The following is an 11,719-nucleotide window of genomic DNA, read 5'->3' on the forward strand; positions in this document are numbered from 1 at the left end:
CAGCAGCTCCCAGCTCTTTGCACCAGTTGCTCCAGTGCGGGGACAGCACTGTCCCCTCCTCATGCTGGTGCCCAGCCAGCTCCCCCCACTGCTCGCACGGTGGCAGGGGGTTGTGACGCCCAGGAGGCACTGCAGCACACAGGCACTCGCAAACGCGTGTTCTGCAGAGGTTTCTCCTCTCCCAGGCCTGGTTTCCAGCTGGAGACACGTGTCCGTGCTTGTCCCCGAGGCAGGCAGCAGCAGAGGCATCCTCCGGTGCAGCTCCCTGCCAGCGGAGCATGGCAGAGCACCAGAGTGACAGCCGCCGGGGACAAGGGCACAACTTACTCACCATGCACAGACAAGTACTCGCCTTCCTCGCTGGAAGCTGGCAGACGAGCCCCTTGTTAGTGTCACTTGGCCTGGCTGAGCTGGAACCCAGCTCGTTGCACGTATGCTCACCACCGAAACCTGGGTCAGATGCCCCATCCAGCCCCAGGAGGAGAACGGTGATTGCACCGAGCCCTTACCCTTGCCCTCCTCACCCCGGCACCTCTTCTCCTCTGCGATCCCTGGCTCTGCTGCTTTTCAGCACCCGCTGCCAGCTGAGTCCAGCATGGCCCAAGCAACAGGGGGAAAAAGGAAGCTGAAATCTGTTTCTCTTCATGCATCCAGCAGCAGAGCTGTTTCTCCAGCCCCCGCGCCTTTCTGCCAGTGACAGCAGAGGCAGGAGGAGCCCAGCTGGTCTCCTCCAAGGCAGGGATGGAGCAGGGGGAGCTGCTGCAGGGCCAGCACTTAAGAGAAAAGCATCTTCAGGCTGACAACTCAGCAAATCTGATCTGGAACTGGCAAGAGAAAAATGTAAAGCCTTCAAATGTCATTTGAGGGGTTTGGCTGCCAGAAGAGCTAGAGACAGACAGATAAGCGCACAGCACTGAACAGAGGGACGGATGCTCTGCTTTTGTCTAGGCAAGGAGAATTTACTAATGTGTCCCGCAGCTGGCATGAGCTGTCAGCAACTCAAGAAATCTGGTTTTCTGCCACCAGCTCTGCTCTGGGACCTCCAGGAAATCCCAAAGCCATTCCAGGTTGCAGTTTCCTCTCTTTGCAGGCCATGATAGTTCCCCGCATCCCCAAGGCTGTGGCAAGGCTCAAGGCTGACCGTGGTAATGTGCCATGGCAAGCAGCTCCCGGGAGCCCCCCAGAACTACATGCAGATGTGGGTTTCACTGTGCAATAAGCCAAGACCCGACCACTGGCCAGCCCATCCTGACTCCTTGTTGTGAGAGGCAAAATCAAAACCATCCTTCCTTTGCCATTGATGCCTCTGACCTGGGCAGGTGGCATTGTCTTCTCCTGTCTTTGCCAGCCCTGGGGATATGATAAGCCCATTTTCTTTCCTATCTGGGGGGGGGGGGGAAGCATTGCTGGTCCAGCTGCAAGTAAAGAAGTGCCAAAATTAGGAAGCACATATCCTGTATGCTCTTGATGTCAGGGACCCACCTTGGGTGCTGAAGTTACCCTCCATCCCTATTTCTCGGAGGAGGAGGCTAGGTGGACCTGAAGTCGCTGGTCCAGAGCAAAGAGGGATAAGGGGCCTGGGCTGTGCCACAACATTTGGGTTCACAGAGCCCAGCCTGCACGTTCTGCAAGCAAAATAGTTGCAGACAAAAGAGGGAGCCCCCCCAAAGTGCTCTGGGAGTTGGGACATGCAGAAACAACCCCCCCCTTAAAGGAGAAAGGGCTTCTGCCAGGTGTCACGGCACGCGTGTGGCATGGCCAAAAACGTCCTCCAGCCCACGTGCTCCCTCCTGCATCGCCTTCAGCGTTAGCCAGTGCTCCGTGCCTGCCACAGTCCCTGCTTTCATGAATGAGATTAAAAACTAGACGCACCAACATACCCAATGGGCCTGTCAAACTAATAACGTTAGAAGGACTGGAGATACAGCAGCAGCAAGGGCCAGCCCCTGCTCCAGAGCCCTCGCAGAAATCACGCACGCAGGAGACAGAAAAGCCTCCGCCGTTCCCGGAACCAGGTCAATAAAAGCACAGACAACTCCATCCAGAGACGGAGACTTTTTATGAATCACAAGAAAGAGCAGCTTCAGCTCCCTCGGCTGCAGATAGGTGGGCAGGCACGGCGGGGCGAGCGGGGGAACGTGTCTGCGCAACACGTGTGCGGGTGTGCAGCGAGAGGAAGCGGCGCAGCAAAGCTGGGACAAACAGCGACCTCTCGTCCACCCCAAGCCGGGTTCCCAAATCAAACAGCCTCCAGCACGCCAGCAAAATGCGCTTCTTTCAGGTGCTTCCAGAATAAAACCCCTCCCCTCCCCAAATTAATAGGTATTCGCGGGTGCACCTTTGCTGTAACACTGTTATTTCCAGAGCTCCTGGCTAGGTGAGAAGCCCGGAGGACTGGACAGAGCTTTTTTGATCAAATCTCAGAGCAACAGCAGTGTTTTGTTCTCTTTCCTTTTTTTTTTTAATGCATTTATTTTTCAATCCACCAGTTGAGAGGCAAAGGAAGCAATGCCCAAAGGAGGGTAAATCACACATCGGAGAAGTCTGGGACAAGCTGCCTGCCCTTTGCACCCGAGAGCCACGGTCTAACTGCAGGAGAGGATGTGTCCTCATTATCACCAGCCTTATTTTTAGTTCCTGGACAAAATGACTGTGGATTGAAGCCTGGCTGCTGTATTCCAAGCAGACACGCTTGATTTCAGGAGCAGACAATCGCGCCAGCCCCAAGGACCGCAGCAGGGTCCTGCACGTTCCTGCGTCCAGCCTCCACGTTATTCTCACCCATGCTCCAGAGACTGGGAAAGCCACCAGAGACCACGAGATGTAGGACAAATACCAGGCTGCAACTTTGCGAACAAAATGCATTCACTGGCTTAACACCCACATAATTAAAAGCAGGCGCATCCCTTGGTAATTACCAGCACGGGGATGTGCCTGGCTCTGTGTTTGCTTTAGGGGGCCGGTGGCGCTACCTACAAAAGCAAAGCTGGTTGCCAGTCCCTCTGCAGAGCGAGGCTGCTCAAAGCGCTGGGAAAACAAGGAGCTGAGCCTGCCGTGCCCCGAGGGTCCCCTTCTGCCCCCATCCAAGCAGGAGCACCAGTAGCTCCACCTGGCTCCTGCCGGCTCTGAGCACCGCGGCTGGAAATGGGCGACTCGTGCTGCTGGGGAGTGAACTGGTGCAGTAAAGACGAAGTGACTCAAGGAACAAAAAGCAGGGAGCAGGAGCAGTCCCAGAGCTGCCCCGTCCCTCCTCTCAGAGGGGTACCCAGCCAGGTCTCAGTTGGTCCCGTGTCCCCTCCATCCCCCCACCAGCTGCTGTGAATGCAACTAGCCCTCCTTCCCAGTCCCATCTGCTGCAAACCTCTCCAGCCTTCCTTGTCCGCCCTCCCCAAGCAGGGAGCAGCACAAACTCACCCCCTGGGGGAGAGGGAGGGGAGATCTCCCCCATCGTGGTGCTGGGATTAATTCTTCTGTCTGCGGCAGCTTCCTTTTGCTCGGTGGCTCTACAGACATCGTTTGAAGCCAGCAACAGCCCCAGAGGGCAATGCAAGTCACCTGAAGGAAAACAGCTTCCTCTGGCGCTGACATTCGGGCTGCCCCCGGGACAGGGAGCATCGATGACATCTTCAGGGTGTCACGGCTAATTAGAGCCCTGACTATACCCTCTAATTAGGTAACACCTTCAGACAAATCGCCTTCTCCCCTACAAACCACATCACCGCCTTCGGATACCATCCCTAATCGACTTAAAAGCACTCCGTCCCAGCCCTCCTTCCACTTCACAGGGCAGCCCAAAAATCAATAAAGCCCCGAGCTGGCTGCAGGAGGCCGAGCACAGCCGGGGATGTGGCACTGGCAAGGATGGACACCCGCCTCTGGCCGGGGCAGAAGGCAAGCAGCATCACATCGTCCTCTTCCCTTCCATCTCCAGTCCTCCCAGCACTACTGGGAGCAGCCAGCACAGCCTGCTCCGGGAGAACAGGAGTGTTTGGGATGCATCGGTGTCCTCCTTAAAATGCTGCCTGGGGGCTTGGGAGAGAAGCAGCGCTCTGGCTCCCCGTGTCTGGCAGCCAGAAGGCATTTGAAAACTGACCACTTAGAAATTACTGCGCCAGGCTGTTATCAAGCTTCAGCATTTCAGTCCAGAAGCTTGACTTCTGTTTTCATTAAGTAATGAATAAACTGAAAGTGTCTGGATGTTTTCAGTTTCCCACCAGTGCAAAATTTTTAGCAGATAACCAAAAAAAAAGAAAACAACCCCAAGCCCCAAAAAACAAAACAAAATAGAAAAACAACGTGCAAACACGCTGAGCAAAAACTATCAAAATTCATAGAAGATAAATATTGAATCCTTCCAAGCCTGCTATGAGAACAATGTCTCTTTATTTGCTTTTTCACGAGGTTTGTTATAACAAGAGAGATACTACAGTGTGCAGTGCTTCAATATACACACGCGCATTCACAGCTGGAATAATAGACTTTAAGGACAAAAGGCAATATTACCGTTGAATTTATGCAGAAATGCATAAGCACGCCTTCAACAACACATTCTTTGCACCCTTCCCAGCTATACACGTGGACACGTATATCTCTTATGTCCACACACGCACACACCACGTCCCGGATCGATCAGAACCGCTCATTAAATCAGCCTCTCTAAAGTTTCTGCTGCTTTGGGAAAACATGACCCCGAGGAGACATCACACGTGAACTTAACATCCAGCAGAAAATGAAACCATAACACGCTTCGTCTTGAAAGCGAACCCCCCAGCCTAACTCAATCCCCCGTCTGGACAAAGCCTCTGGAGAGGAATTAAAACCATGCTAGGTGTTTCCTGGATTTCCCAAATTCCCCGGAGACTCTCTGGCTGCGTCCACCTCCTTCTCGCTTCGGAGATGTTTCCGGCTGAGCGCTCCCGTCCCCGGTCCCGCTGCGGAGAAATGCCACGGGTCCTGCGGAGCTGCAGCCGGAGAGCCGCGTCCTGCCCGCGCCGCGGCGACACGACAGGGACTGAGGACAAGTGGCCTGGGTCAGCCCCTGGTCTCCGCTGGGGTTTAATTCCTGCCAAATGTGCAGGGGAATTGTGCAAGGGGGTTGAATAGGTCAAGCTTTCGCATCTTCCCATTCCCAACAAAGGGATTCCAGCAGATCTCGTGCCCCCTAGTGTCATCCTGGCGAAGGGACCGGCACCAGACCGGGACCAGGACCAGGACCAGGACCACCCGCTGCCATCCCTCCAGGGTCTGCCCCAGACTGCACCAGGGACTTTGCCCACATTATGGCCAGCGGTGGCCAAACGCTGGTGCCCTGCTGGTCCCCAGACCACAGCTACGTGCCGCTTCCTCCAGGCATCCCGCTCCGGGGAAAGGCAGCGCAGCCACGCTCGCTGGCCCCGCCGAGCCCCGCAGGGCAGTGACATCCCCGCAGGTGTCCCTGTGCCCGGCACGGTGCCACCTCCCTGACGGTCCCGCAAAGCCCCGGCAAAACCTTCCCCACCAGCAGATAGCCCGAGCGGTGTCCCTGGAGAGGGGCCAAGAGGAGGAGGCAGAGAGCATCTGCAGTGGCCACTGTCCAGAACACAACTCCTCCTAAAAATAGATGGTCCCTGGAAGGGCACGGCCCTCCCAGCTAACGGGGACGAGCAGCGCTAGGAGCTCAAGGTTTGGGACGACGAAACTTCAAAATGCACAACAGACTTCTGCGTCAAGTCCCCTTTTCATGCCTGCGCCAGGCCAGCACCTGTGGCATTGAGCTCTGGGTGTCAGCACGAGAAGCGATGCACAAAACCAGCCCAGGGCCAGCAGCCCTGTGTGCCAGCTCCTGGGAAAATCCCGAATTTGTTGTGGTGCTGATGGGTGCGAGTGGGACTGAAGCACCCAGCTGACCCCGTAGATGCAGCACCTAAATGAGAGGCGTGCGCTGGACAGGAGTGCAGGGAATTTGTGCATCAAGAATGCGCACGGGCCTCAGTTTCCCCATCCATCCTGCAGCCCCCATGCAGCTCTCCTTCCTTCGTTTTGCTCCTCTTACCTTGTTGAACCATCAGCTTTTGTGGGGAGAGGCACAGCGGTCTCCTGACCCCCTCCCAAACAGCACTTGGAGCACCAGCCTCTTCCAGCGTGTGCTAGCAGCACACAAACCAAGCTCAGCAACCCACCACCAAAATTTGGAGGAATTCTCCCCAGGGCACTGACCTGGGTATGCTGCTTCCTTCTGCAACACCGAGCAGGGACTATAGCTTAGAATAATGGGGAAGTAACTCAGTTCAATGCTGACAAAGCATCACAAGCCCCAGCGGGGTGGGAGGGGAGGAGGTGTCCTTCCCTCGCGCTGCCATGCCTGGTATACATCATGTTTAGGGCCAGACATACGTCACCGACACAAAATGGACAAATTGGAGGGATTTCAGAAAAACGAGCGACAAAAATGATCAGGAGGCAGAAAGGATTGATTTACAAGGGGAGATTAAAAGAGCTGCGATCGGTCTAGCTGGGCTGAGCAAGTACTGACAGAGTGAGTCGGATGCTAATCTGCAAATGGGATGAAAACGATAGGAATAATTTAGCGTCTTCATTAGGAATGGGATGAAATTAAGGGGAACTCAGGGCTGAGTATGTAGGTGAGACATAATAATAAATGAATAAAAATAAAAACCAACAACCCCAAACAAAACTCCTTTCCTAGTTACCCAGGGTTTAGTTTCTGCCAAAACACACAATATCTGCAAAACTCTCTCTGCCGAGGGCAGCATCCTTGGGAGCAACCCTGCCTCTGAGCCCAAGGTGTGCGCACGCATGCACGCTCACACACACGCACAAATGGACGCAGACACACAGAGCCCTTTCCCACCCCGATTTGCACCCAGGAGAGCAGCAGGGCCCCATGAGGACAGCAGCATGGTGCTTGCTGAGGGAAGGGCCGTGCCGAGGACGCCGTTGCTCGCCCAGCTCTGCACGGGGTGAGGTGCTGAGGCGGCTCCTGCAGACTCGCGGCCGTGAGCCTGGCGGCGAGCGCTCCGATATTTACGCACCAACGGCACATTACTCAGCAACTCCCGCCTGTCAGGCGTAATGGCAGCGGCAGCAATAACAAATGACAGAGCCGAGTCAAGCTCCCCGGCCGCGCGCCCAGCCCTGGCAGGAGCAGGATGCATCCCTCCAGCTCCGCAGGGGATTACCGAGCGTGGCCAGGAGTGCTGGCTTGCACCCACAGAGCTCCCACCACCACTTTTGGAGAGACATCTCCGAAAACTGAGGTCGACCGCAGTTACTTGCACTCCTGTGTGTATCACAAGCTCTGTGGCTCTGTGGGGACCAGGGGCTGCTTCCTCCCCTGGTTCAGGAGGTGCTGGGCACCTTCCATAGGGGGGCTCAGCGCCTCGGCAGGAGCGGCTCCGCTCAGGGTAAATCAGACCAAAGGGAACGCACGATCGTCAGCTCATGGCTTGGCCTGCTCTGACAATAGGCTCGGATGAAGTTATCCGAAAGAGCTGTTGCAAAGAAGTCTGGCAGGCACGGGGCTCTCATTTCCAAAGCACAGCTCATCACTGGACAGTCCACCCTCCCCAGCAAGCCCTGGTCCCAGCACCTATTCCCAGTGAGATGCCTGGCCGGGCACGAGCATCCCTGCACATCACCAGCCATCACAGCAAAGCTCAGCTCCTCACGGCGGGGCAGGGAGCAAGAACGGCTGCCAGAGCTAAATTTGCAAAATCCTAGCAGAAGTCAGCGAGGTCCGGAGCAAAAGGCAACCTGAGGAAAGGACCTCCGGGCTTATCCCACAAATAAAAACGCAAAGAGACCTGAAAATGCAACCAAAGTGTTCAGCAGGCAATTCCCCTTCTGCAACCTGTGCTACAGAGACGTGTATATAAGCACGGGGTGGGGAAGAAAGGGGAAAAATGTTTATCAGCTTTCTAAGAGGGAGAGGGAGAAATGCCAATCTTTATACCCAAAAAAAAAAAAAAGTTTAGTGGATTAAGAAACAATGGCTGGAGGAGCATGGGGAAGCCGAAACACGCAAAGCAGGTCCTGTCCCCGGCAAGGGCAGCCCGGAGTAGCTCACGTGCCGGTTAGAGTTCCGATCCGGACTTAGGATTGCAGACGGGAAGTCACCAAGATGTGGGGATGTCAGGGAGTTTGTGCAGCACAGGGAACGGTGTGTGTTATGCAATTCTGGAAAGCAGCCCTCATCGCGCTCGGGGTGAGCTGCCGAGCCCGCGGGAGAGCAGATCCACAGGCACGCCAGATGATATTCTTATAAAATCAACACACACACCCCCAACCCCCCAAAAATAAAACCACACACGCACAAAAAAAAGAACAAAACATAAAAATCAGCGCTGCCACGGCAGAGGAGAGGGCAGGTTGCGCTTTTGGAGAAAGGAGGCAAAACTCTGCTCTCCCGCCCGGGAAATCCACAGGCTGCAGCTGACAAAGAGCCCCCCCGCAACCTCGGCTCCGGCACGACTAATGCAATGCAGCAGGCGGCCGGGCTCATCCCCTCCCTGCCTGCAACCTGGTGCGGAGGCAGCGGCGGCAGCGCCGCGCTCCCGGCCGGGGGGACGCGGGGCCGGGGACCCGCGGTGGCGCTGGGGGGGGGCGGCGAGGACACGCGGACACGCGGACACGCGGACACCCCACGGACACCCGGAGCGGGAAGTGAACTTGCCCCAGATTCTTTCCCCGTGGGTTTCGCCCCCTGCCCCGCTGGCGGCGGCGAGGTCCACGGCGGGGCGCGGACACGCGTGGGAAGGTGCTGGGGGGGGGGGTGGCGGGGGGGAAGAGGAGGCGTGGAGAGGGGGAGGAGGGCAGCGATCCCGGCCGCCCCCATCGGCAGCAGGAAAGCAGCGGCGTTTCGGCGCAGGGCGGCTGGCACCGCGGACCCCCGGAGCCAGCCTCTCCCTCCCCATCTCCCACCCCCCCCCCCCCCTTCCACACCCGCCCCCCTCCCCAAGGCCGCCCCCCGTACTCACGGCTCCCTCCTCGCCGCCGCTCCCGGCTCTACCCCATGCAACCACCGGCTGCTTCTGCACCGGCTCGGGGGCTATAAGCTCTTTTAAACTCCACCACATAACCCATGTGACCGCAGAAGCCACTGGTAAGGAGCGCCGGGGAGCCAGCGATGAGCTCAGCCCGCACCCCCCGGCACAGCGCCGCGGCCGCGCTCCCGGCCCCGCCGCGCACGCCCGCCCCACGCCCGCACCCCCCCCCCTTTTATTTTATTTTTCCCCCCCAACACACTTCTCTCCCCCCATACCCACGCGCGGGTCTTTCCACGAGAGCCTTTGCACGCCCCCCCGCGGGCCCCGCAGCCCCCTTTCCGCCCCCACGCCACGCCACGCACACGCGTGGGTGCTGCCCCGTGGATGCTGAGAAGGGGGAGGAAGGGGCACCGCGCTCCCCCCCCCCTTGCACACGCACTCTGATGAATGCATTGTGCATGCTCACAGCCCCCTCGCACGCACACACCGCACTCAGGAGCACCCCACACACCCTCTGCGTGCACCCCCACGTGCACCCCTCCGCCACGCAGCACTCACACACAGCCCACGTGTGGGTGCCATGGCACACTGTGGCCACACATGCCCCCTTGCGCACCCTCTCCAAGCACCGAAGTGCCACCAAAATGAAACACCCAGCTACATGCACCCACGCCACGCAGCTGGACACCCACGGGTCCCTGCTCCCACGCCCTCCCACACTCACGGCGTGCAAGTGATGCACCCCGCATGCACCCACCTTTCCCACTTGGATGCAACCTGCTGCTGCATGCCGAGCGAGCCCACGCTGCACACCCCACCCGTAACAAACCACCCCCCTGTCTGTGGGGTCACCCCACTCCCCAGTGCACAGCTGTCCCGCAGGCTGCAGGGCGAGGAGGACAGACGTGCCACGCACCAGGCTGCCCCAGCAGCCATGGCACTGTGCGATTTGGGAGTGCCAGGATTAATTGCACCGGGGGGGAGGACGGGAGCCAGGCGTGAAGTTTGGGTGTGCAAGAGGCTGGGACAGGCAGGCCTGGCCGGGCAGGTGCAGGCGTGTGCTGCTGGGGCACGCCAGCAACACGTGGGAGAAGGCAGAGCTGGCAGGCAGAGGGCTCCGCAGCGAGCTGAGTTATGGAAAATGACTCTTTCCAAGGAATTGCTAAAATTAAAGCGGCGGCGAGGCCAAAGGAGCAGGAGCCAAAGGGGAGGGTGAGCAAGGACAGCCCCGGGGCAAGGAAGGGCAGCGGGCAGGAGGCGAGGAGCAGGCAACTTTGCAGGGCTCCCACGTTCCCCCACGCCTGCCACCTCCATGGGCAACTGCCAGCACCTGGGGGGATTTGGGGACAGGCCGATTGGCACCATGGTGGCACCGGCTGCGGGTCCCACCTGACAGGGAATGGGGGGGAGCAACCCTTCCCAGCCACATCCCCAGCTCGGCTGCTGCTGTGTGGCTAGATGCTTTGGTTTCCCCACTCCCGAGAGAGACAGATGCCCATGCAGATGCAGCTCGCTCGCTGCCAGGGGCTCCGTGCCCACTGGGCACCGAGTGGAGATATTTCGGGAGCCCTGGGGAGCCCTACAGCAGCTGCAGCAGGGCTGGGGTGCTGCTGGCTGGACATGAGCCCTCGGGTCGGCAGCGAGGGCTGCTCCAGCTTCCAGATATCTAAACACTGCAGGCACAAATCCCCGTGACTCAGGAAGCAACGCACGCGAGAAAACTCTGCAGAGGGCTTGGGAGAAATACTCCCCTTGGCATGTTCCCACCCTCCCTGGCATCCCAGGACTTCTCCTCAGCTGCACAAAACAACGGGAGCAACAAGAACAACAAAACTTTCTTCCTGGTCTTCCTGCTAAAGAAAAAAAGAAAAGGAAAAGCTAATCTTTGGACAAACCTAGAAAAGTTGCTCTGTTTTATTCCATCTAGGTGTAAGCTGATGGAGTAAAAGATGTCGCCTCTCCTCGCAGTCCTGGCCTCACCCAGGCACTGTGACACGGGCAGAGGAAGGGGGCTGGGCAGAAGCCAGGTTTCATCCAGTTTTTCATTGATGCTACTAAAAGCCACTATTAATTGGATGGAAATAATGATGTTTTGTCTCAGACAAAGGTCCACATTAAATTATCCATTTATTTTTAGTGTTTTTATCCATGAAGAATAATCAACATGTAGGGGCTCTGGGGGAATATGCGGTAGATAATGCCAGGTCCTGCACATATGAAAGGCAGGAAGGAAAGCTGAGAGAGGAGCAGGGCTAATCAACAGGTTGCAGCAGAGCTAGAGAAAACCATCCTGCCCAGACACTGTGGACCAGGTCACAAAATGGAAGGAGGGAAAAGAAAATCCCAAACTTTTCCCCATGCTCTTCATCCCTTAAGCCCCACTGTCAGCCAGGCTCAGGGCTGAAAAGAGGGAGGAAAGGCTGTGGGGGCAGCAGCAGTTCTCAGATGCCACAGGGAAACGTGTCAGGAGACCAGGTGGCTTCGTGGGGACAGGGGTGGAAAGCTGCCGCAGCGCCACTGGGTCCAGGAGGAGAGCTGGGCCCAAGGAGACGATTCAGCTTTAGCTTACAAGCCAGCATCAGGCCATCACCACGGGCTGCTTCTCCCATCCATCTCCCTGTGGGAGCTGCTTGGAGAAAACAGGGGCTCATCACAAGCCCGTACACTGATGTTTGGCCAGGAGACAGTCACCAAAAACACCACTGTGCCCCATTTCAGGCCCCCCGCCTGCCTCC

The 11,719-nt window shown here is 57.5% G+C and overlaps 1 protein-coding gene across 2 annotated transcripts in view; it reads right to left on the reverse strand.

Moving 5' to 3' along the window:
- Window positions 1-9,760, reverse strand: part of CNTFR (ciliary neurotrophic factor receptor) — a gene marked incomplete at its 3' end in the record, with an annotated part of 178,455 nt that extends 168,695 nt beyond the window's left edge. The window contains exon 1 of one of the 2 annotated variants that reach the window (XM_083818337.1): window positions 9,742-9,760. Coding sequence is in view for 1 of the 2 variants with exons in the window: in XM_083818336.1 (XP_083674462.1) it covers window positions 8,976-9,074 (99 nt within the window). Of the gene's footprint in view, window positions 1-8,975; window positions 9,208-9,741 lie in introns of those variants that run through there. The other variant, XM_083818336.1, reaches the window with a different exon arrangement.
- Window positions 9,761-11,719: the final 1,959 nt, after the last annotated feature.

Source organism: Anser anser, assembly GCF_964211835.1.
Source record: "Anser anser genome assembly, chromosome: Z".
Taxonomy (NCBI): Eukaryota; Metazoa; Chordata; class Aves; order Anseriformes; family Anatidae; genus Anser; species Anser anser.